This window comes from Eptatretus burgeri, chromosome 9 (assembly GCF_056783735.1).
Source record: "Eptatretus burgeri isolate ZD-2024b chromosome 9, Ebu_testis_v1, whole genome shotgun sequence".
NCBI classification, from domain to species: Eukaryota; Metazoa; Chordata; class Myxini; order Myxiniformes; family Myxinidae; genus Eptatretus; species Eptatretus burgeri.
This window is the reverse complement of record NC_140969.1, coordinates 35,488,595-35,515,194: the sequence shown is the minus strand read 5'-3', so window position 1 is coordinate 35,515,194 and position 26,600 is coordinate 35,488,595. Positions and strand designations below refer to the sequence as shown.

Below are 26,600 nucleotides of genomic sequence, written 5' to 3'. Positions count from 1 at the left end.
GGTCGATCTATGAGATCAGATCGTGACCTCCTTCCCTACCCCCCACCCCTTAAAAAAAGAAAAGGAGTTGTTGAAATCACCTCTATTGGCACTGCATTCACATCAGTAATGAAACATCCAGCAGGACAAATTAATCATTGAATCCTGTGCATTCTCACTAGATGATGCAGGATTTGTCAAAGTTACTGAGATTTCAAGGCTTGCTCAAAGTGACAATGCGGCTATCTCCAAATATATCAATGGCTTGAGCAATCTGTTATCGTCACTCCAGGATTAAAGGACAAAATCAAAACGAAAATAGCCATTGGTGGGTGAAACTGCAGATCGTTTTGATTTATAACAAAATCCGAGCAGTAATTATACTTATTACCTCCACCACCAAAGGTGGAAGGAGGTTGTGTTTTCACTGCTGTCTGTTTGTCTGCAGGATATCTCAAAAAGTTGTGAATAGATTCGGATGAAACTTAGTGGACAGGTTGGGTGTATGACAAGGACAAATTGCTTCGATGTTGGTGAAGATCCGGATCCGGATCCGGATACGAGAATTATTTAATTTTTTAATTGATTCTTCACCATTGAGAGATCGGGCCACAAACGAAATACAACACGATATCTCAAAAAATATATGCCTGGTGTTGGCTTAATGGTTAGGGTAGTGGGCTTGGGATCCAAAGATCCTGATTTAAAATCCCACTTTTCTATGGAATAAATACAAGGTGGGGTTGACTCTGCCTGTCATCCTTTCGGGGTTGGCAAAATGAGTGCCTGCTTGCTGGTGTATTGTGTCGGAGTGGTGACCCATCCAGAATTGTGCCCAATAACAAAGGAGACTGCTGAGGCAGCACCAATGCTCTGCACAGAGTATGATCCCGATGGATGGATGGATTTCAAAAATTTATTGGGCCCAATATGTTCTTGTGGATCAGGCATTGTGTGGTGTAGGTATGCGTCCTTCCGAGTGCCCTTCTTGTTGTTATTGTTATTGTTCAAACCACTGTCCAAATGACGATATGATCACACAGCAAGGAATTAGAATGGCACTCAGTAGAGTGCATACCTCCACCAAGCTGAACAGTTTACGTTTTGGATCCACTGATAGGCCAGATCTTTAATCTTGACCCGAACAATAATCGAATCGGCTTGTTCTTGTCATCGACCCAACTCATCCACCTAGTTTTGTCATAACTCATGCACAACTTTTTGAAATATCGTGCTATATATCGTTTTTGGCTCCATCTCTCAATGATGAATAATCACTTTACAAAAATTTTTAAATTCTAGTATCTGGATCTGGATCTTCACCAAAATCGAATCATTTCTTCAGTGTCACACACCCAACTTGTCCACCAAATATCGTCCAAATCCGTCCATAACTTTTTAAGATAGCCTGTTCACAGACAAAAACAGAGACAGACAGACAGTAGTGAAAACATAACTCTTGTCCACATTCGGTGGCAGAGGTAAACAGGCTACTGTCATTTAATTATTAATGAAATACTATCATCATTTTATGGTACCATCTTACAACATTCATTGTATTTCTACTTCCATCATAATAATTTAAGTTGGAGGGTTTAACAAAAAAAAAGTTTTCAGCCTGACATACGGAGGACATATGCCGATGTTAGGTCAATAACACACATGACTCCGTCATCGTCGTTATCAGAATGTGACTGTTTTAGTTTCTGGTGCTTTCAATCCAGGCAGTCTCACGTTCTCACCCTGTATCTCTGGAAGGATCATCTAGTGAACCCATTGGTCTATTCCAACAATCAACTATGGGAAGAGGTTCAGTCTCTCCAACTTTTGGGCCTCAACATCAGCCATGAGTTCTCCTGAGCCATCCACGTAGCAAAGCTGGCCTCCAAAGCCAGCCGCAGACTGGGAATCATCTGTCATCCCAAGTCCTTCCTTAACAAATCTGAACGTCTCAAGGCCGACAAAAGCCTTTGTCCATAGCTCAGTGAAGTACGCTTTCTCCTGCAGATTGACGTCCTTGCTTCACACCTCTCACTCAAAAATGCTGTGAATTACAAAGCTCTCAACATAACTGGCCTCTCCTACAAAAATGTCTTCTTCCCTCAACTACAGACTTGCCATCCTTAACCCCATCAAAAACAGTATCTCTTCCCAAACTTTCTGATCATCAGTTCGACATCCTACTGAGCTAACGGCAATGGATGGGTCTTTTATGTCACAAAGAAGAGGCCAGGGGACATCTCTCTGTACATATCTCAAGTCGTCCCGACTGTTTACATCACCCATAATTACTTTTGAAACCGTCTGCGAGTGGTATTTAGAGGGTGCTCCTTGAATGTTTACCCCATTTTCTCCAAGCGTATTTTCTTGATCGTATTCTCTGTTGTGATCTTTCTTTTGACACTGGTATGCACAAGAAAGTAGCGTTTTTGGACCAACATTTTTTGGGGGGGTCTCCATCAATGGTCTATGCACTTTGCCGAGAAAATCTTCTGTACTACCATTATGTTGACTCAATCTTGTGCAGAACCACACACCTTTTAAAGGCAAGTATCCGCAGCATCCCTGTATGCGGATCTTGAAAAAGATCAGCCACCGCCACCCCCCTCTGTTCACTGCTCTGTATAACCTTGAAGAGGTGCAGTTACTTAAGTTGCAAGGACTCACTCTCTGTCATAACCTGTTCTTGTCAGACCATATCTCGAGGCAGTCCAACCTGCAAAGCCAAGTCCATTATGAGCGACACCGAGATGTGCAAGGCCTTCATCTGTAGTCCCATGGAGTGTGGCTCTGGGCAGGTACAGTTGCTTCACATCTTACTTCCATGGAGGCAATCAGGTCCGAAGTGTTTCATCTTACTGGCATTTCCAGGCAGGTGGGCCATACCCCAGGGACACACACACACACACACACACACACACACACACACACACACACACACACACACACACACACACACACACACACACACACACACACACACACACACACACACACACTTGTAAGAGCATGACTGTTGCCTCACTTTTATCGTTTTCTTCTTTCATATGCAGCACAAGAATGCAGGGTAGCATCATTGGCTGAGGGTGCAGCCGTGCTGCTGATGCAACACCCTCTGTAGGTTCGGGCAGAAATTCATCCAGTGTGCCGGTGATAGCTCGCCTATTCTTCGCAAAGGACCCCCGTGGGATGTTTAACGTCCACCAACTAATGCCGGCAGACGAGACGCCCAGTTTAACGTCCACCCGCGAGACGACACACACATTGATGAACGAACCTGCCTGTGAAACACCTTGATGACAGTTTATAGCCGGGTCGGGATTCGAACCCAGGCGAGACAGCTTGGAGGCGAATGTGCCATCGGTTTTTGGAATAGGCATGAAACATTACTTGGTCCAGAAGGATCCCTTTGGGTTGGTATCATGGCACCATCATGATGGACAAGTTACCAATTCCCTGTGCAGGTCAAGCTGAGAGGTTCATCATCTTACCTCATTATGACTGTTCCTGAACTGTAACCGCCAAAGTGGCCCCAATATCGATTTTCAGCCCTCTTTTCTATCGTGTATTTAAATGACAGAAATTCCTCCCAAAAGGAACTTTTGACATTTGTTCACAGAACCTTGACATCCCATCCGATGGATCAAATTTGAATGTTTAAAATGCGTTAAAAAAAACATCTCAGAAACGTCTACAGCAACATTTAAAATAAAAAAAAATTCACCTTCTAAACACTCCAGCATTGTCTAGTTGTGTCCCTCATGCACTTCATCAGAAATGGCTGTTGGAACCTACTACCCAGCGCAGGTACGTAGCTCTACAACTCAATCACTGCACCATTAGTGGTGCCAAATTTTCGCCGAAGCAACCCCATCTTATTTACACAAGGGTCTAGGTTCATAGAGGAGCTGATAAAGGCAGCAGTTGTACAAACTGGCAAAGCATATGGGGGATGGTCTGGGACATACACAATGAGGAAAGGAGGAATAACACAAAAAAAACAAGTCACAATGACTGGAAGAGGAAGGGAATACGAAGGAATCAGCCAGTGCAGAACAGATGTGGATGTACGAGGTAGTGATCCACAATCTGGAGAATAAGAGGACAAAATGAATGCAGGTGGGAAACCAGTCTGGATTTTGGTAAGGTCAACAGGTGAGGGCTTCCTGAGGAACACGTGTGACCTGTGGTGGCTTGGGAAGTGAAGGATGAGCCAGGCTAGATATAAGCTTGTACAAAACAGAGCGCCCAAAAACCTGCCACAGGTAGGAGAGTGACGGGTGACAGCCCTATAATTGGAAATCAATCTCCTGCCTCGAGATGGGTACCATGTTGGTGGAGATCCATAACGAAGCTTGGTATGCAAGAGCATCATGAGATGCTGATGAACTACCAAAATGTTGTTGGTGCTACGGAATTTTTTTTTTTTTTTTTTTACCTTGGATACACTAGCTTCCCATATTGTACGGAATTAATAAGGCTTTTATCGATCCCCTTTAAATTTGCACATGGATTAGCGACCGAATGATCTGGTCTCCTGGTATTAACCCTCTGGTTCTCATCGTCTCACCGAAACCCACGGTGAAGACATCATCGATGCAACTCGTCATTCACGTGCCATCAAGACCATACAAAAAGGTCCTACCTCTCACAGCAATCGCCATGCCCATGATGGCCTCCGGCATTTGTGAGCGACTGCTCCAGCATTTATGGTCAGCGCCGTAAGCTTCCACGGCTGGAACAGGACGGTGGTACAACCCTACACCACCCAGGGCAAACACCAGCTTCCCCATGGCCACTGCGCCCACGCCAGCTCGTGCCGTCGGCATCGGGGGTAGCCTTTCCCAGGTGCGACCGCCTTCCAGCGGCCATGCTTCAACACTGTCCAAAGGGTTTCCCACAGCATCACAACCTCCCATAACGTACAGCAGGTCTCCACAAGCCACGAGTGTACAGTACACCCGGCGTGTGGGCAGTGCAGGGAGGATCTCCCAACGGAAAGCCTTGCTCTTGGATACTGAGGCCATGGGAGACGACGATCCCTCACCCACACAGTAGCGACTGAGTATTTACCCCTTTAAAGATCTTTACAAACAAGGTGCATTGCCTGCAACCTCGGTTGCTGTTACTTCAGATTGTGTGGTGCTCCAAAGGCAACTGCTGGACCCATTTTGTTTTTGTCAAACACCTCCATGAGCATCACGTGTTCTCCTCAAAATGAGCCTTGCCGACTTGTGATGCGGGATACGGCGGTTACATACCATACGTACATCGAAGCGAAGAGGTGCCGTCTATTGGCATCGCCTTGCGCCGAATAGGTCCAGCACCGAATGGAGTAGATCTCGGTGGGAGTTGGCTCAGCGAATGCAGAGCAACACTGCACTGAGATTGGGCATCGCGTCCAGGGCCGAAGGACTATCTTTGGCATAAAACACTTCAAAATCCTTGGAGTCCAACTTGGCCGGAGAGCGGTGCTTCGGTCACACCATTCACTGCTGGACCTCTTGAACGTCACTGGTTACTCTCGTGACCTCTGGGGTCTTCCTGTGGGGGAGACAACAGGAAAAGATCAATATAAGTACAGACCAAGAGTAGACCACACGAGCGGAACTTACAGACCTCTGGATTGTCTCTTCCACGTGACGGGATGCCAAATGCGACGCCTCCTACCCACGCAGTTGCCACGGTCACCGCACGCTAATGGGTGAGGTCGAGGCTCCTAGAGAACGTGGCCGATGACTGAAGGTGAACTGGGACATGTTTACCACTCACGGACGGCGTCCCAGCACCCGACGAGCTGCGTCTACCATACGCACGTGTCCGAGTATGCAAAACCCACATCCATAGGCATGTCCGTTCACACATCTAACCTCTCGGTGTCCGAACAATCACCATTGGTGTCATCACCATCTCGCTGAGCGAGTCTCACGCTCACCTGATGCCTCGATTCCCATCGAACGCGGCCTCCTGATGCACAGATGGGTTGTGCTGCTCGCAGCGTGGGATGACGTGCACGTCACGAACCAGAAGCACGACGAGGACGCGTGCTGGAAGCCCTCCCTCAACTTGCACCCGAACGACGTGAAGGTTCCCTCAATGTGCACGTGCCCCTCCCGTGGGATTTAAATTCACAATGACGTCAGAAGGGACTCATCGCCCTCCAGGATACAGTTATATATATATATTAATAAACTGTACTGGATGTATTATGTGTGTGTACATATACTGTGTACAAAAAACACTATACCATGCCCTCCTGACAGAGTGTTCGTGCTGCCCTCTTGTCGAGGATTACACTGGCTCTGGGTGGTTTCACATTGCCCTCACAGCATGCTTTGTTCATTATCTATTATTTTAAAATACTGAGCGTCAACTTATCAAGCAAGGAAGCAGCATGTACTATTGTATTATTTAAATAACAAATACAACTCATCACTTCGCTGACGGGAATACTAAGACAAAAGGGAGGAGGAGCGAGGAAGGGTGGAGGAGCGATGAAGGGTGGAGGAGCGAGGAAGGGTGGAGGAGCGAGGAAGGGTGGAGGAGCGAGGAAGGGTGGAGGAGCGAGGAAGGGTGGAGGAGCGAGGAAGGGTGGGGGAGCGAGGAAGGGTGGAGGAGCGAGGAAGGGTGGAGGAGCGAGGAAGGGTGGAGGAGCGAGGAAGGGTGGAGGAGCGAGGAAGGGTGGAGGAGCGAGGAAGGGTGGAGGAGCGAGGAAGGGTGGAGGAGCGAGGAAGGGTGGGGGAGCGAGAAAGGGTGGAGGAGCGAGGAAGGGTGGAGGAGCGAGGAAGGGTGGAGGAGCGAGGAAGGGTGGAGGAGCGAGGAAGGGTGGAGGAGCGAGGAAGGGTGGAGGAGCGAGGAAGGGTGGAGGAGCGAGGAAGGGTGGAGGAGCGAGGAAGGGTGGAGGAGCGAGGAAGGGTGGAGGAGCGAGGAAGGGTGGGGAGCGAGAAAGGGTGGAGGAGCGAGGAAGGGTGGAGGAGCGAGGAAGGGTGGAGGAGCGAGGAAGGGTGGAGGAGCGAGGAAGGGTGGAGGAGCGAGGAAGGGTGGAGGAGCGAGGAAGGGTGGAGGAGCGATGAAGGGTGGGGGAGCGAGGAAGGGTGGAGGAGCGAGGAAGGGTGGGGGAGCGAGGAAGGGTGGAGGAGCGAGGAAGGGTGGAGGAGCGAGGAAGGGTGGAGGAGCGAAGAAGGGTGGAGGAGCGAGGAAGGGTGGGGGAGCGAGAAAGGGTGGAGGAGCGAGGAAGGGTGGAGGGGCGAGGAAGGGTGGAGGTGCGAGGAAGGGTGGAGGAGCGAGGAAGGGTGCAGGAGCGAGGAAGGGTGGAGGAGCGAGGAAGGGTGGGGGAGCGAGAAAGGGTGGAGGAGCGAGGAAGGGTGGAGGAGCGAGGAAGGGTGGAGGAGCGAGGAAGGGTGGAGGAGCGAGGAAGGGTGGAGGAGCGAGGAAGGGTGGAGGAGCGATGAAGGGTGGGGAGCGAGGAAGTGTGGAGGAGCGAGGAAGGGTGGAGGAGCGAGGAAGGGTGGAGGAGCGAGGAAGGGTGGAGGAGCGAAGAAGGGTGGAGGAGCGAGGAAGGGTGGAGGAGCGAGGAAGGGTGGAGGAGCAAGGAAGGGTGGAGGAGTGAGGAAGGGTGGAGGAGCGAGGAAGGGTGGAGGAGCGAGAAGGGGGAGAGAGCAAGGAAGGGGGAGAGAGCAAGGAAGGGGGAGAGAGCAAGGAAGGGGGAGAGAGCAAGGAAGGGGGAGAGAGCAAGGAAGGGGGAGAGATCATGGAAGGGGGAGAGAGCAAGGAAGGGGGAGAGATCATGGAAGGAGGAGAGCGAGGCCTCACCACATGTCTCGTTACACTGCGGGAGGTGGGAGGGAGCGATGAGGATGGGGGAGAGAGGGGGTAATGGGGAGGGGAAGGGGGTGTTCTGGACATGCATTTGATAGGGGGACTTGAGGGAAAGTGTGGGGGGGGGATGGTCTCCTTATGCCAGCATTAATAAAGGATTGAACAAAATTGGGGACGTTAAAACAGCATGTTCAAATGGGTCATAGCAAAACAATGTCCAGACACCACCCAGAGATGACCCTGGAAGGGTGTGTGTGGGGGGGGGGGGGGTGTAAGCATGAGGGAAGAGGAAGGGAAGGGAGTTTTCCTTCAATCATCAAAAAAGTCACACAAGTGTTGGTGCCTTTATTTAATTTCCACACATACGATAAGCTCTGGAATCTCTTAACCAGAAACTAATTGCAGAACTAGCATAACCCGCGCTCTGCGCGACATGTTGGGGTGGGTGTGCTTGAGAAAGGAACTGATGCAGAGTATCAGTAGTAATTTTACTTTAATGCAGTAAGTGGAATACAATTTCACTGTTTCAGAACCATTTTATTTACTTTTTTTTGTACCATGCACCTCATATGGTCTTTGAGATAATGTAAGCCGAATATCACGTTACTCGAGCGCAGAACAAAGTCGAAGATAGCGCGACACGAAACCACAAACTCGGAAATAATATATAAGATTGATCAGAGCAACAGTTCCGACTGTGAAAAAATAAACGCTTTCATTTGTCCAACTCGCACAATCTTTGACACCCCTTGGGCTCCTCCACCTGCGGAGAGTTGTATGGTGGTGGAGGGGGTTTGGGAGGAGGATAGCATGAGGGGAGGGGAAGGGAAGGCAGTGTGAATAGAGGGAAGGGAAGGCAGTGAGAGGGGAGGAAAAGGAAGGCAGCTTGAAGGGAAAGCAGCTTGAGAGGAAGGAAAGACAGCATGAGGGGAAGGGAAGGCAGTGTGAAGGGAGGGGAAGGAAAGGCAGCACAAGGGGAGAGAAAGGCAGCATGAGGGGAAGGGAAGATGGTGTGAGGAGTGAGAAAGGGAAGGCATTGTGAGGGGAGGGGAAGGGAAGGGCAATAAAATGTACCCAAACAGCAACATTTTCTTATTAACTGGGTAGTTCAATATAAAATGGGGTGGGAGCATTGAAAACCCAAGCAATCTACCTGGCAAAGGCCTGCATGCTTGGACATGCAGTGACCTTTGCACCCCTTGGTTGGCTCACTCTGAGTTTCATTCGTTCATGCTACACTATGGGGAAGCAGTTTTGAATTAAAAACTAATCTGTCAGTCCTTAACAGTCACCTGAACAGAGGGGGGGGTGGAGGAGGGGAAGGGATCAGAGAGAGAGAGAGAGAGGGAGAGGGGTGGGAGAGAGAGGGAGTGTGATGCAAGAGAGAGGGATCGTGGTGGGAGGGAGTGAGATAGTGGTGGGAGAGGGGTGAGAGAATGGAGGGTGGGAGAGGGAGCATAACTCTCGGCTATCCTGCCGTGATGAGGTGATTCATTGCTTTGTAACAACTGAAAACATTTTTTACTCATTGTAATCATATAACTTATTTTGCCTTCCTAACTCGGCAGACGTCCCCATGGAAAACCGTGCCGCGGTATTGCCATCGATGCTTAAAGAGCGTTTGCCAAGTGGCTTAACAACTCAAGCAAGCACTCCAATGGGGAGAGAATTTTTAAAGGTTGAGTGCATTCTTCAAAAAATCATTGATTCTTCAAAAAAGGTTCATTCTTCAAAACAATCATAACTGCCAGATTTTTTTTAAAGAATGATTTATTAGTGAACACCTCGGTATCCCGCAGTGCTTGGGGAACATGTGTGTGAAGTTTCCCTTTGTCAAGTGCAGCCCCCAAGGTTCAGCACAGTACTGTATTTGTTTACCAGGGGGCGGCATTGTACTGTAGATCACAGTAATATGCTATAAACAACACAAAACTTCCTGTAAAACGATTTATATAAAAGACAATGGGCTGAAAAATTACCCCGTGGTTTTTCTAAATAGTGTGCGCATATCCCTCAAATGTCAAGTTTATACCTACTAGAATGACCGCGTTATCTGGAAAAACACTGTAGGTTCGATTCCCGACATGCTATCACACTCATATTTTAACAGCTCTTCCCACTAACATTTACGGTCAAACGTGCAAATTTGGAGGTCCTAGATCTAAGAATTACCGAGTTATGGAACGAAACTTCTCAGCTACTCGGCGTTGAATACATTCAATAAAATATATATTATATATTTTTTATATATTATATTTTATAATATATATATATATATATATATATATATATATATATATATATATATATCTCCAATAAAAAATATATATATATATATTATTTTATGTATGGCTTCCTGCTGTGTCCATTGAACTTGTATATTCTCCTTTCCACCTTAAATGTTAAATCAAACACCCTGTGGTCATTAATTATACTAACAAGCAAAGTACCCTATGGGTGATCTCGTTCCAAGCATGCAACACATTCTTACTTTGGGCGGTGTATAGGCAACTGACAGCTCTGTGTAGGAACCCCCCCCCCAAAAAAAAAAAACCATGTAGTTATGTGCATGAAGTAAAAACATACCTCCTGCTTAAAATTCAAAACACCTTCACAGCACTGGAAAACGTGGAGACAGACATACTGTACTGCAAATGGTGGAGACTTGTAATACTCTCCCCGACCTGTAGGCGGCGCTACACGGTACACATTTACATAGAGAATTTGCATCCTCATCCTCCCCGCCGCCCAAGACCATTGTCAAAGGTAAAAACACCCCGACACACGAACTTGGGTCATGCTGATCCTATGTAGCAAGTTTGGATTTAATCGGTTCAGAACTAGAGTAGCGTGACAAACAAACAAACACACAAACAAACACCGGTCCGTTAACTACAGTAAGGATCCCTTTTCCCGAAATGTCATGGTACAACACATCCAGGAGAGTGACCCCACATCGATTTATTCCTTATCGACCTGTACATACTACATGTAAACCTTGAGAGTTCATCGGACACCCTTTGCCGCGTAGTCTTGAGAAAAAGGACATGGGAAGAGTCTTTTAAAGTCTTGCTTTGTGTTTCTGAGCACATCTATATTTCCTACGAGCTGCAATTCTGTGTTAATCTCGATATTCCCCAATGCTGAGAGTGTGAGCGGCACATTTGATTGATCGAGATCGAGTAAAATGGCGTACTTATTTTGTCCAAATAATGCTAAACTGGAGGTGTTTGGAAGTGCCAAGAAGGCGATTTGTGTTCTCGAGGGTTCAAACATCTAGTTAAATTGAAATAAAATAAAAGTTTTAAAAGCTGCATAAAAATTAAAAAACAAAAACAAAACTTTTTTTGGAAGTTTTCCACCTTATTTTACATGTTACATTCATTACTCATGCTTGTTGTTTGTGTCCTTTATGACATCCTTTCAAACAATAAGTTTCCCGTTTGGAATGATTTTCAATTTTTTTTGATGCCAGACAGAGTAAATTTTTTTAAATCTTCGTCCCCTCTCTCTGTGCGCATGCGCAATCGGAATGAGGTTCCGTAAATTTTGCCAAATTGAGACCCAAAGTACGACTAAACTGCAGGTCCGCGTTCTGATTCAATGTTCTACAATGTTCAAAAGATGTAATTCAATTGAAATGAAGTTGTTCTGTGGATAGACAGACCGACAAAGTGAACCGATTGCTTCATCCCACTATTCGCTTCGTGCGTGCGTGCGGGGTGATAATGGCACATCCCACTTCATAATAATCTTCCTTCAAAATAATACAAACTATGACTGAGGCCGAAGGCCGAAGTCACATTTGCCACGGCGGCCGTGGGGTCTCCAAAATCTACGGCCATGAGCAATTATACGACGGCCGCAGGATTTCCACGGTCACACAATGTAGCAGTCACATATGTTTTTATTTTTCGGGGAGCCGCACGGCGTATTTATAAATTGTGGAGACCGAAAACGTGGGGGTGCCGTACGGTCTTTGACTTGATGTCGCACGGTGACCTTAAGGGGGCCCTGCGGCGGCCATAGAATTTTCAAGGCAGACGCAAGGTAGCCTCAAGGTGCCCGCAAGGCGACCGCAGGGGGCCTTAAGGCGAACGTGCGGCCAGACGGACGGTAACGAGTGGGTATATATTCTTTTTCTTTTTACCAGTTTTACCAGCCTAAATGAATAGCGAGCACTGTGATTGTAAGTCACGTGTGCAGTCATCATTCATCGTATGCCTGGTGTTGGCTTAGGCCTAAGTCACATTTGCTCTACGGCGAGGATACGGCGGCCGTACACCCCTGAATTGACAGAAACGTGCGGTGGCCGCAGAGTTTCTGAGGTGGCCTCAGGGTGGCCCTACGCCGTATGGCTATATTTTACAGGCCTGGGGTCGCCGTGGAATTATAGCGCGGAGTTATAACTTTTTCATTTCTACGTTCGCCGTAGCAATTCGACAAGCCGAAACAAAAGAACTGGTTAAAAAAATAAATAAACCAATGTCACCCCCAGGGTGACCAGTATCTTGCCAAAATGTGAACATGAGTGACTTATTTATTCGATTAAAGTTACTCAAAAATAAGGGTTTCGTCGACGTTGATGCTTGACCTTTTTGTGACCCTGACCTTTATATTTTCGTACGGTTAATGGTATCTCTCCAGGACCGTTGTACATGAAATATCAAGAGATTTTGATGAGAACTGAGGAAATAAAATTTTCATGAAAATCCGTTTTTTCGTCATGACGTCATCAAATGACGTCATAGCGTCAAACTTTTGACAGATCTGGAAAGCAATTATCAAGCGCTTTCATTTGAGGTGTTACTCGATATGGTATCTAAGATTTCAAAGTTTGACCTTGGGGTCAAAAACTTTTGACCTCCAGCGCAAACCATGAAGGTCAAGGCCAATTGTCACCACAAATTAATCACCTGAGCGCCAGACCATGAACTATATTCCCATGAAGTTTGAAGACGATCAGATCAAAATTACTCAAAAAATAAGGGTTTCATCGACTCCCCTGATTTGCGACAAAGTGACCTTGACCTTTGACCTTGAAAATTTTATGCGCTGAAAGGGACCTCTATAGGCCTCTGATATGCGAAGTTACAAAAATTTCCAATGATAACTGTGCTCTGCAGAGTGATCGATACGTGATTACAGACAAAAAAAAACATACAAGCTGACTAACATATCTTGCAAAAACTTCGTTTTGGCAAGATAAAAACCCACTCGTTACCATCCACCTGGCCGCACGTTCGCCTTAGGGTGGTGGGCTTGGGATCCTGAGGTCATAAGTTCAAATCCCGCTTGGTCGTTGAATTAATACCAGGTGGGGTTGACTGCCTGTCATCCTTCTGAGGTCGGCAAAATGAGTGCCAGCATGCTGGTATACTGTGTCGGAGTGGTGACCCGTCTAGGATTGTGCCCAATAGCCAAGGAGACTGCTTGAGCAGCAAACATTCTGTGCAGTGTGGTCCCAATGGATGGATCAATCACCATATTGGATGCAGCCTTTGGCTGCTGGCTGCATCATTGCTGGGAGCATAGCTGTAACGCTGATGCGGTGCCCTCCCCTGTCTGCACTAAGGCCTAAGTCACATTTGCCACGGCGGCCGTGGGGTCTCCAAAATCTATGGCCACTAGCAATTATACGGCGGCCGCAGTATTTTCATGGTCACACAATGTAGCAGTCACATATGTTTTTATTTTTCGGGTAGCCGCACGGCGTATTTATAAATTGTGGAGACCGAAAACGTGGGGGTGCCGTACAGTCTTTGATGTGATTTCGCATGGTGACCTTAGGGCGTTCCTGCGGCGGCCATAGAATTTTGAAGGCAGACGCAAGGTGCCCGCAAGGCGACCGCAGGGGGGCCCTAAGGCGAACGTGCGGCCAGACGGACGGTAATGAATGGGTTTATTTATTTTATTTTTTTTACCAGTTTTTTTTTTTTTCGGCTTGTCGAATTGCAACGGCGAACGTAGAAGTGAAAAAAGTTATAACTCCGCGTTATAATTCCACGGCGACCTTACAACCTGTAAAATATAGCCAAACGGCGTAGGGCCACCCTGAGGCCACCTCAGAAACTCTGCGGCCCCCGCACGTTTCTGTCAATTCAGAGGGCGTACGGCCGCCGTATCGTCGCCGTAGAGCAAATGTGACTTAGGCCTGACTCATTTTGGCTTTTGAGCCACCGGAGCAAATGTTGCAGGTGGAGTGTCCATCGTCACATGCAGGTCATTTCGAAATGCACCTTTTTGTGGATCTTGAGACACTTCAATCAAAGGAATTCTCCTGCCTATTTTTGGTGGAACTTGCAATTAACCTTGCGATTACATCATGGCGAGCGTGTTCTTTTTGGACCGTCCTGGAAAGAAGGTCTGTCTGGCAAACCCTCTAATCTACTCCCTAAACAAACCACTTGAAGAGGTTAATTAGTCACTCAAACTTTTGATGCCTCACCATCAGCTATGATCTCTCCTGGGCAGACCATATTTCCAAGATGGCCTCCAAAGCCGGCTGCAGACTGGGAAGCATCCATGATGCAAGGTCTTTCCTTGGCCAATCTTAACTTTTGACAACCTACAACAAGGTCTTCTTCTTTAACTTTATTAAAGACACAGTCAAGCTTGATGGAGTGGGGGGGGGGTGGGGGAGGGTCTTCAGTTACCAAGCAGCTTGCTAGCGCTTCCCAAGCTAGCTGTTCCTTATCAACGGGTGTGAATGGAGTACTTGCTTGAGTGCTCTCCAAGAAACTTGGTAATTGAACACATCCCTGCTCTCCCCTTTGGGCTGGCACCCCTGCCTCACACTTTGCCCTTTTTGATGCACTGGAAAGCAAGGTCCTCAAAATCAATGGGATCTCCCACCACGAAGCTGAGTGTTTCAGCCCGTTCCCCTCGCATCCATCGCAGGCAGGTTGGTGGCATCTCTGTATTCTACCTCTTCCTTTCTGGTCTTCCATTCTGTTAAAGCTCTTCCACGAGCCTCGACCATGTATTCAAGAAAACAACGGCGCACCATGCACCATTCCCTCGAGGTGGTCTCGATCTGTGACCACGCCGACCAGACCTTCAGCTCGCGACCATCTTCACGATTACCTGTCCAAACATATATGGAGGTCCAAACACATCATCTGGTTCAAGGCTATTAACAAGAGGGGTCTCAATGGGAAATATTCAGGTGTGTTGGCAGCTTTATTCAACAAACGGAATTCCCTCGGCTCCCCCAAAACGGGCTCAGATTTATTGAATTCTATGCATCTCGTTTCGTCCGTTGGAAGAAACGTTTCGATTTGAAAACGTTCAAACTCGGAGTGACTGAGATCAATGGGCACGGTTTATCAAGCTTTCCCGTCAGTCCATATTTGGACGAGTGCAGCACTCGGTAGAGAACATACCTCTACCAGGCTGAACAGTTTATGTTTTGTATGCCTCTGATAAGGCCGGATCTGAATCCAGATCTGAACCCAAATCGAATCGGCTTGTTCTTGTCACCTCACCAACTCATCCACCTCGTTTGGTCATAACTTGTCCACAACTTTTTGAGATAGCATGCGAGACTGTTGTGGGCCGGGTATCGGCTGCAAGTACGACCGCAAGTTGGAGCAGCAGAGTCGACTCCACCGAACACCCGAAATTCAGATCGTTACCCTCGGATAACTCCGAAGGTACGGGTCCCCTTACAGGACCGTGAATCGTCAATAATTCAACTGCGTGGGACAGGGTTATTTGCCAATCTTCAAAATACCTAGAGGCCCATGTGGCGAGCTACCGAGGAATCCACACCCTCGACGGAGCTCGAGCGGAACGAGCCGTTTCTGTGTTCGACCAATGCGTAACCCGAGCGGATGGTTACCGAGGACGGTCGGTCGAAATATACAACTACAACAGCAACGGCCTTTTTAATCACCCAACACGCATCATGCTAAACAAATGAAGGAAAGGACAAAGACGAGCTGAAACATTCAACAATAGGAGTATTTATTTAAAATCGGTTGGGAAGGAACACATAAATGGCAGAGTTAAACCGACTATAAAGCATGTAAATAATTTACAGCAAAAGCAATGAACCAGTTGCTACTTAAAGACAGGCCCACAGGACACCCACAAAAGAAATGGACCTCAATGGTCTTTACTCAGCTCTCCAGCCATGGAGGATAGTTCGGCTGGGAGTCAGGACGGCTGGCTACCTGGTGGCGGGCGCACGGCTGGACGTCCACCCCCTCCCGGAGCTCCGGTCGCCAGAAGACGGACCAGGGCAGCCAGATGCAGACCAGCGCCAACGACGAGATGAGGCCAGACCAGCGTCGAGCAGATGGGACCAGACCAGTGTCGAGCAGACCAGAGAACCAGACTACGCACTCAAGCTGCGATCAGAGGTCCAGACAACGTGCTTGAGCTGTGATCAGAAGCAATGACAGGAGACAAGCAGCTGCGGACACCGCGTTGTCCCGTCTATCTCTTCTTGCTGGTCCAGATCACCACATTTTCTTCTCAGGCGGGAGGGCCTCTTCTCTCTGGCCACTCGCCTCCTCATTGGTTGGACTCATCGCGCGATTCTCTGGCCGTCCTCCATTGGACAGGCCCACGGAAGGCGGGGAAAGTCCCACTCTTCTGGGCGGAGTCCCGAGCGGAGGTGTTTGTGGCTCCACCCACTTCCTGACCTCTGGCCACGTGTGTAACTGCTTCGGGTCGAGGAAGCGAGGTGAAGGGGTGTTGTTGTTGTTATCGTTGATGTAAAAATACAAGAAAACCCTGACTAAAAAAGTAATTCGCAGCGCACACATGTAATTCCCATTAGACACAGGTAGGGGGCCCTAACTAGAAACACACACTTATCGAAATGACTAAGCTACGGGGACAGCTGTCTGTCTGTGTGCACAAGGCTTCCAAATTCGCAACAATACATGGTTTTTGGCTCCATCTCTCAATGGTGAAGAATCACGAACAAAAAAATAATTAAATAACTCTCGTGTCCAGATCCAGACTCGGATCTTCACCAAAATCGAATCATTTCGTCTTTGTCACACGCCCAAACTGTCCAGTACATTTCGTCCGAATCCGTCCACAACTTTTTGACAGAGACACAAACATAGAGACAGACACACAGAGGTGAGCACATCACCTCCGTCCACCTTTGCTCGTGAAGATACCTCGAGTGTGACGTCGATGACGGGTCATGGCAAAATTCCCACGCTTCCCACCTTCCGCCGAGCTGAAAGGTGGTGAAAAGTTCCACCTGCAATGACCCAAAAGAATCGTCGCATGTTCCATGCGTCCCCCCAATGCTGATTGCACGAACAAAGGTTCACGAGGTAATTAAATGTTTTGCTATTTAACCTCGTGAGCCCACCCCAGTCCCCAGGGGGAGTGGAGGTACATCAAGGTCCACCTCTCGAGGGCGGGGAAACGCGCGTCGCAGCATTTCAAGGTATGTTCCCGTCCTCTTCCGTACCATGTTTACATTGAGCTCGCACTGGTGACGAGGTGGTCGTACGGTTGACAGCGAGCGAGGAGGAATTCTCAAGCCAGGTGGACCGCCAGATCCCGAGGAACTCTCCCCCCATTGGAACTTTCTCTCCGCTGTGTGCACCATGGCGATGGCGTTCATCAACTCCTTGGCCCTCCGAACGAGCCGGCAGACTGTTCAGGGTCCCGAGGAAGGAGCCGGTCCAGGCCGGCTGGCCCCGGGGGCTCGGAGGGGACGCGTGAAACGTCGTTATGAGATCCTCGAGTCTGTGGGTAAAGGGTCCTTCGGGAAGGTGAACAGGGGCGTGGAGAAGATGACGGGGAAGAAGGTGAGTTCACAGGGTGAGTTAATGGGATGGGGAGGTATCAGAAGTCTGCTGAGAGGTGAATGGTCCATGAACTGCTATTATTATTATTATTATTATTATTATTATTATGTCGTACGCTATAATCAGAAGGTGCTTCAAGCCAGGTAAAGGTAATTTGGTCCATCATCCCACTTCCCGCAGTTAGTGCTCTTCACATTCAACGAGAAAGTCCAACAGGGTGATGCAAAGGTGATGAATGCACTTACCTGTCAATATTCCAGACCGTGTTCGATTCCAGATCCGACTATAAACTGCCATCTTGGTGCTTCGCACTCTGCGATGGATGGGTGCGCTCCGTCCCTCGGACGAACGTGAAGCCGGGTGGACCATCTCTCAGCATTGGTTGCTCGGCATGAACGATCACAGAGGAGGATGAGTTGTTACCTGCACCCTGAACAAATTATAAATGGCAAACCACCCGGTGCAATCCTTGCTGTGGTGGTGCGAAACTTGCCTTCGGTCGGAGCACCCGGGAGCATTTCGACTGAGTTATAATGAGTGCATTTTTTGAGGGTACCGGCACACAATAGCCTGGTCTTTTGATGGTGGTTTTAAATATATAGCTGGGACAGCCGGCTTAATGACAACATCCAAATGACTTTGTGCACTGAAGTGTGGTGTTCCTGCTGTCACTGAGCGAGAACGATGGTTTTTGCTTTGGTCTGACCTGCCAGGGATCAACCCTAACAAGATGCTTCTATGGAGAGGTTATTGACCTCATACACGAGACTCCGAGGAAGGGCGAGGATGCCCCCGCGAGACTGAGGCTGGGTGAGGGTGTCCCCTCGAGACTCCGAGGACGGGCGAGGTTGCCCCCGCGAGACTGAGGCTGGGTGAGGGTGTCCCCTCGAGACTCCGAGGACGGGCAAGGATGCCCCCGCGAGACTGAGGCTGGGTGAGGGTGTCCCCTCGAGACTCCGAGGACGGGCGAGGTTGCCCCCGCGAGACTGAGGCTGGGTGAGGGTGTCCCCTCGAGACTCCGAGGACGGGCAAGGATGCCCCCGCGAGACTGAGGCTGGGTGAGGGTGTCCCCTCGAGACTCCGAGGACGGGCGAGGATGCCCCCGCGAGACTGAGGCTGGGTGAGGGTGTCCCCTCGAGACTCTGATGACGGGCGAGGGTGCCCCCGCGAGACTGAGGCTGGGTGAGGGTGGCCCCTCGAGACTCCGAGGACGGGCGAGGGTGTCCCCGTGAGACTCCAAGGATGGGCGAGGGTGCCCCTGTGAGACTCCGAGGACGGGCGAGGATGCCCCCGCGAGACTGAGGCTGGGTGAGGGTGTCTCCTCGAGACTCCGAGGACGGGCGAGGGTGTCCCCTAGAGACTCCGAGGACGGGCGAGGGTGTCCCCGTGAGACTCCGAGGACGGGCGAGGATGCCCCCGCGAGACTGAGGCTGGGTGAGGGTGTCCCCTCGAGACTCCGAGGACGGGCGAGGTTGCCCCCGCGAGACTGAGGCTGGGTGAGGGTGTCCCCTCGAGACTCCGAGGAAGGGCGAGGATGCCCCCGCGAGACTGAGGCTGGGTGAGGGTGTCCCCTCGAGACTCCGAGGACGGGCGAGGATGCCCCCGCGAGACTGAGGCTGGGTGAGGGTGTCCCCTCGAGACTCTGATGACGGGCGAGGGTGCCCCGCGAGACTGAGGCTGGGTGAGGGTGGCCCCTCGAGACTCCGAGGACGGGCGAGGGTGTCCTCGTGAGACTCCAAGGATGGGCGAGGGTGCCCCTGTGAGACTCCGAGGACGGGCGAGGATGCCCCCGCGAGACTGAGGCTGGGTGAGGGTGTCTCCTCGAGACTCCGAGGACGGGCGAGGGTGTCCCCTAGAGACTCCGAGGACGGGCGAGGGTGTCCCCGTGAGACTCCGAGGACGGGCGAGGATGCCCCCGCAAGAAACTGATGGTGTGTTCGAGTTGCTCCATTGAAATGCAAAAGTGTAAAATGTGTATGTGCCTTGACTATATGAATATGGCTTTTTATTGATGAGAGGAACTCCTCTTTGTGATAACAAACGATCCTGTAGGTTTTTTTTTAACATGCTTAACACTTGTTGTGCTCAAAATCCCAATAAATGTAAAAGATTAAATTGCAGTTTACTTTGTCCTTGTCAAATCCAGTGTAATTTGTATTTGGAACAGGGGGTTGGTTATATCTTTTTTTGGTGTGGAATGTGGTGGAGCTTAAATGGTGCAACATTTTACACTCGTGTGTGTGTGTGTGTGTGTGTGTGTGTGTGTGTGTGTGTGTGTGTGTGTTGCTGCTGCTTCCTCATGGCCTTTTGTTTTTTTTTTACTTCCTCATAGAGGTGTGGAGTTTCTACCTGTAATGGTCTATGAAATTGAAACCTTTGTGTGCTTTCACGAGCACACATCCGTAATGTCATCTTCCTGTTGGTGCTCGATATGCTGCTTGCATGAGAGTGCATTCATGTCATACATACATATGTATAAAACTAGCTGTTTACTTGCAGATATACAAAAGTTCAACTTAAATTAATGTAATTTAAAATTAATATTTAAAAAATTATCAAGTAATGAGCACAACATTGACGCAGTATCTAATAATGAAGTTCTTAATAGACAAAACACACAAAGAGAAAGATGAGCTTTGGCAAATAGACTTCTGCTTTCTCTTGGTTCTGTGCCTGGTGGTCACTGCAAGTTATCTTTTTTAAAAGTTTGTGAAACCTTTTGTAAAAATGTAATTCGTTATACACTAACTATGCCCATTACAGTGTATGCATTATCTGCACACCCAGAAATCGTAGACCTATGCGGCGATGGCAAGATAGATAGGCTATTTCCACATATATTGTACATGTCACAATACAAGGGTATTTCATCCTTGGTCAATAAACTTCACCAGTGTAATAAAAATAAAGAAAACTAGAAAGAGCAATCGGAGATCGCAGACCCTCATCGGAAGTTGGCTTGTTTGGTGTATTTGGTGTGGCAAATAAATGGAAGGTGGTACTAAATGAAAGGTCATTGATTGCAAATGAAAGGTCTACATGGTCTTGCTGAAGAGGTCGAAAGGTCTGAAAATGTCTAAAGGGTTGAAACTGTCAAAAGGATCTTTTCATAGGTCTTTTCTTTTCATAGGGATCGAAAAGATGTAATTTCAGGTCGAAAGGGTCAGAATTTTCATCAACCCTAAAGGGTCTTAAAATGTCGAAAAGGGGTCTAAAGGGTATTACAAGGAGCAAAGGTGCAAAGGAGCCTCAGGGGTTCTCAATGGTCTAATGGAGTCTGAGTTCTAAAGGGGTCTATAGGATATTTGGGGTCTACGAGGTCTTAAGTGTCAAAAGGTCTGAGGGTAATAAAGGGTCTGAGGAGTCTCAAGGGTCTCAATGGGTATAAAGGTATATAGGGGCCAAAAGGATACAAATGTCTAACAGCATGTGGAGTCTTTAAGGGTCTTCAAAGGTCCAAGGGTCTCAGCAGTCGAAAGGGTCTCAAGGTTTTAAAGGTACATTCCAATAGTACGTAATTAATAGACATAGTCACGGTGCAACAGACATTCAAACAATACATAATTAAGAGACATATAGTCACATGGGTTTGTGGCTGGACATAGATACACTTGCTCCATTGTATACAGATTATCATTATCAACATTACCATTATTATTATTTTTATTATCACGAGCAAATACTACCCATTGCTTCACTGATGGGAATAGAAAGGAGGGGGGGGTGGAGAGAGAGCAGGGAGGGGAGCAAGGAGGGGTGGGGTGGGGGAAGGGAAGGCAGACGTGTGGTAGAGTGTCAATTACGATTCATAATGTCTCATCAAAATGATTCGGTATAGAATAACAGTGAATATGGAAACAAAATAATGTCTGAAATCCATTTTCTACCGATCATTCTATAAATACCACCCAGAAACTAACACTACCTGGACATGTCCGTAAACAAACATCACCTGGACATGTCTGGAGCCAAGCCGTCCAGAGATAAACCGGACAAATCCGGGGCCAAACTCCTGTCTGGACATAAATACCACCTGGACACATCCGGAGACAAACTCCCGTCCGGACATAAACACTGTCCGGACACAAGCTCCCGTCCGGACATCAACACCATCTGAACACGTGTGGAGATAACCACCGTCAAGATATAACCAACATCCAGATATGTCAAGAGACGGACAGAGAGAGAGAGAGGGGGTGAGGGGATTTGGGGGGGGGCATAGGGGAGGGGAGAGAGAGGTGTGGAGGAGGGTGCTGCACTGTATTCGGAGGGGGTAGAGCGATGATGGGACAAAGAGAGAGAGGGTGGGGTAGGGGAGTTCGCAAAGAGAATATGTTATGCTTTATGGACAACACGCACACGCACACGCACATGCGCACACACATACACACACACACACGCACGCACACAGTACCTTTACAAATTCAAATTTACCCACATGTACCTCTTATCTTGTAGCAACTGCCGACTGTACAGCCCGATCAGGACATGAACTGTATCGCTCTCGACTGTTGGACACTCGGAAAGTGGCTTAAGCACTCAAGCAAGCACTCTATCAGAATGGTTGGCTTGGCAAGTGATTACCAATCATAAACCCATGCACCCGGAAACACCTAAACAATGCCCGAATTGGATAAATGAACACTTTTTCAGCAGTCGGAACTGCTGCAAAGTTCAATTTTAGAGCTTAAACTTTGTCATTCAGTTTAATGTAAGAAATTCTCGAGGTTATCGCCTGTGTGGAAATGAAATAAAGCCACAAACGCTGGCATCTCCGAGCATTTATAAGCATTGCAATGTATCCAGCAATTCGTAGGTGTGATGATCAGGCAATTGATTATATAAGTAGGGAAAATGAAAAATATATATATATATATATATATTGTTTGGGAATTGCTGTGGACTGTTGCAACGCTCACCTGCATTTCTCAATAACTGCACCATACACGTTGTTTGTTGAATATGTACAGGTGAGCCTGAGGTCGACACCAAACCCCAATGACTTCCCTTTATTTGTCCATCACCCTTGCTTATTTTGATTCCCAGAATGATTGAGGCACCTGTGTCTGTAACTTTGTGGTCAGTTGAATGACGAAGGAGCTTTTGTGTTCAAGGGTAAGGCTCTTTCTTTGTGACACTGCTTTTGCTTTGTACATAATTATTTGCTTGTAAATATATGCCATTTGCTGAATGTGACCATTCGTTTCCAACCTGCCCGAGTGTCTCTTTCTCTGTTGTTTAGACACGAGTGTGCAAATAGTGGATGGGAGTTTTGCTCTGCAGTTTTACTATGGTCAGACTAGCAGATGTCCCACTTACGGTTCCGCTCGGCCGTTCTTGATCTAAGAAGTGGGGCCGTCAAGGGCACGGTTCCCTATCTGGGAGAATTAATTTGCGGGAATTGGACGTGAGGACCCTGCCTAAATTAATTGTCTCAGATGGTATCCGTGGTTGCTTAGCAACCTGTTGTGCTATGGACTTAACTGCGGCTCGTCAGCTTCAGGGTCAAATGTCGGGAAGCTGGTCCGAGAAGCCAGTCGTGACCCAGCCGATAAACCCATAACATTTGGTGTCAGGAGTGGGATTCGGCACACCACCCCCCCCCCCCTTTCCCCTGATATTGGAATATTCGATGTCAGGAGTAAGCTTGCGATGCTGGGATTCCATGTTCAAATCACACATACTGTGTAAATTTGTCCATTGTTCCTTTAATTTCCTTCATGCAGTTTGCAAAAAAGTTTGGCTTAAACTATGAACAACAGTGATTTGCATATTTATTGTACATACTATGGATCCTCTAAGCAGTTTGTGTACTTGAACACAAAGCTATGGTCAAGTCTGTTGGTTCGTCAACAAACTGTTTAACATTTCACATTCCATCTTCTTTGTTGATTCAATTGCTCAGCTGTCTGATTTGATCAATGATAGATAAAAAAAAATGGTGAGGTTCGATATTCTTGTTTGGAAGGGGAAAAAGCATTATGGCAGTAACCAATTGTATTGATAACGATTGAACAGGTTGGCTAACTGTCAGTCTTCTGAATGTCAACCGAACCACAATCCTATCCTTAATAAATGAAATATAAACATGAACGAGTTCCAAATAGATGAACAACTACACCAGTGTTTTTGAAATCCTACATGGGAAGTAACATCTGGGCGTTTATCAGACAACCAGACATGATCTAAACAATGGCATAAAATACTGTGATGGCCCTTACATTGCACCTCATGTACTTCAACCTATCTCCAGCCAGACATTGTAGATTCAAACTCCCAATGTGTGTTCAAGTATATTTTGTTTCCATATTAAAAAAATTAGGTTCCAGGAAGTTTGTGATGAGAGAGGGTAACAAACGAAAAACGAGTTGAAAGCTTGTTTTTTGGTTTAACAAATGTTTTTTTTTGTTTGGTTTAACAGCCACATGTCGCATCCTCAAAGTCCAGTAATACAGACGTTATTGAGACTCGTGTCAATCTGCATCACCAGACCATTCCAACAACAGGTTTTTGTCAATCACAGATTTATCCCATCTCATCTTCCTTTCTCTTGCTCATGGTTGTCCTACCCTTCCTCCTGCCAATGGTACACAGACGCTTGTGGTGAGGCAGTTGTCCTGAAACAACTTGCCTTTGCCTCATGGAAGGCGAATCCAACTGAAGGCAATCTCAACTGGGAATCCTCCATCGTGCAAAGCCCTTCCTTGGCACAACTGAGCACTTCGCCAAATACAAAGCTTTCGTCTGCAGCCTGGTGGAGTACTGCTCTACTCTCTGGGCTGGAACTCCCACCTCTCACCTTTCTCGGCTTCACGCTGTGGAAACCAAGGCATTTAGGATCATTGGGCATCTCCCGCGATGAGGCTGAGTCCTTGGGTCTCACTCTCACCGCAGGCAGGTCGGTGGTCTTTCTGTCTTCTATTGTCTCCTCTCTGGTCTCACCCCCACCCCCCCGCTTTCTCTGCAATGTGTCCCCACCATATTTCCGCAGGGTATTCAAGGTCCACCAACAACCCCCTTCTGGTAAAACTAGCAAAATAAAGAATCACTGCTCACCTTCATTCTTTAATTCCTGTTTTTTTCCCGCCTTTGGAACAAACTCCCACACTCTCTTCAATCCCACTCTTCCGTCCAAGTCTTCAAAACAGTAGCTCACCACCATCTCCTATCTTCCCCCAATCCAAAACCACGATCTGTTCTACCCCCGCTAATCCACCCCAAACCCACCTCCTTCAAGTGGTTATTGAGCTCATACATGAGACTCCGAGGAAGGGCGAGGATGCCCCCGCGAGACTGAGGCTGGGTGAGGGTGTCCCCTCGAGACTCCGAGGACGGGCGAGGGTGCCCCCGCGAGACTGAGGCGAGACTAACAAATCGTCCTCTTGTCCCCTGCTCCCATTGTTGTACCTTCTGTGTATTAGCTCTTACACGAGCCTCGACAGTGTATACAAAAAAAAAAAACTCAAAAAGTTGAAAGGCATGCTGTGTTGTTTCCCGCAGCAGTCGGCATACCTTGTAACTGATAACAAATAGTGTGCAGTGTTGTCCGCCTGATCTCTTGGGGCCTTTCTTTAAAAACTTTTTCATCTGTTTACCTTTCTTTACTGTTCCCACCTTGAAGTATTTTCATAATTTTCATAATCCAAAGTTTGCGTGAATAACAATACGAGCGGATGGATGAAGCAACACGGTATATTTAATTATGGGATTTGATCATAGGATTCCAGAATCATGAATCAGGTACTCAGATGGGAACAGGCCAAAGCAAACTCCAAATCTTTAATCTTTTCTTCATCTCCTATTTGGTTATCCTGATGTGGGTTTTGTTTTGGGCTTGATGGGATGAAAGTAACTTTTTTGCAGTGCCAATGGCGATTCCGGTTGTTTGTGGTGTTGCATGTCATTGTATTTTGTTGTTTTTTTTGAAGGTGGCAATAAAGACTGTGAACAAACTGAAGATAAAGAATCAACAAGAATTGAACCTTATTCGGCGGGAGATAGAAATCTTATCCTCTCTTATCCACCCACATATTATTCGTATCTATGAAGGTATGTTGTGACTGTTGGCAGCACGGGTGGGTTTTGAAATAGCAGGTTAAAGGTTTACATGTTGCACTTTACCTGACCCCTGCACATGATGTCAACTGTTCATGCTGATTGTTCGTTGCCCTTTGACTTGTATACTTGGTAGTTGCTTTGCTTTTTTGGTATTTTTGCCCTGTTGACATCAATACCTGTGGAGGTATGGGAGGGTGGGGAGGAGTGGAGGTGGTGATGAAGGGTGTAGAGGGGTATGGGGGGGGGGGAGGGGTGTAACTCCGAATTTTTGTTTATAGGTGAAAATACCACTTATTTAATTACTATAAGATTTGATGTTAATTTTCAGAGGTTTGGGTGTAATTATGATTATTGTAACATTTTTGGAGGAGTCAGAGGGGAGCAGTGAGAATAAAGTTGATTCGAAGTATGGCTGCATCCTGACAAAGTGACAATAGCAGAGAATGATCCTTTTTTTACACCGCACATGGAAAGCGAAAAGCGGGGTTCAGCAATCGGCTCACTTTGTCTGTCTGTCTATAAATGTCAATTTATGATCGAGGTACAACTAAATTTCAATTTAATGTTATATTTTGAACATGAATGGGAAAACTAACCTGTCCCCGGCCATGCTGATTAACGGGACTTTGACTGAATTTGTCCCGATCAGTTATGTGCAGAGAGAAGTGAGACAATCTTGTCGTGTGTCTGCCTGTCCGGCAGTCAAACAAAATTGAAAATTGTTCCAAACAGGAAACTTACTGTTTTAAGGACGTCATAAAGGACACAAACAACAGGCACGAATAACTCATGTATAACGTGTTAAATAAGGTGGTGTAAAAGACGTTGCATCAACGGCGATAAAGTTCAGAAAAAAAAAAACCCCGGCCATGTCCTTGTTTCTCAGGACTGTGTGGGGTAAGGTGTTCCACGAACCCTCTAGTTTGCATTTGTTTCCACCACAGGACCATTTTCTGGGAT

At 47.5% G+C, this 26,600-nt stretch overlaps 2 protein-coding genes across 7 annotated transcripts in view; one reads left to right on the top strand and one right to left on the bottom strand.

The window, feature by feature from the left end:
- The window catches only part of LOC147019896 (uncharacterized), a 41,467-nt gene extending 24,282 nt beyond the window's left edge, over positions 1-17,185 (bottom strand). For 2 of the 4 annotated variants that reach the window (XM_085894717.1, XM_085894720.1), the window contains exons 1-2: positions 16,938-17,185; positions 4,625-5,523 (exon numbers count right to left, since the gene is read on the bottom strand). In XM_085894717.1, the coding sequence (XP_085750843.1) occupies positions 4,625-5,006 (382 nt within the window). In that variant the 5' untranslated portion in view covers positions 5,007-5,523; positions 16,938-17,185. Of the gene's footprint in view, positions 1-4,624; positions 5,524-5,598; positions 5,658-5,914; positions 6,086-16,937 lie in introns of those variants that run through there. The other 2 variants (XM_085894718.1, XM_085894719.1) reach the window with 2 other exon arrangements.
- Positions 17,186-17,378: 193 nt separating this feature from the next.
- Positions 17,379-26,600, top strand: part of LOC147019895 (NUAK family SNF1-like kinase 1) — a 37,200-nt gene continuing 27,978 nt past the window's right edge. For all 3 annotated transcript variants that reach the window (XR_015061565.1, XM_085894716.1, XM_085894715.1), the window contains exons 1-2: positions 17,379-17,582; positions 25,511-25,631. Coding sequence is in view for 2 of the 3 variants with exons in the window: in XM_085894716.1 (XP_085750842.1) it covers positions 17,379-17,582; positions 25,511-25,631 (325 nt within the window). In the remaining variant the exon portion in view is untranslated. The remainder of the gene's footprint in view (positions 17,583-25,510; positions 25,632-26,600) is intronic.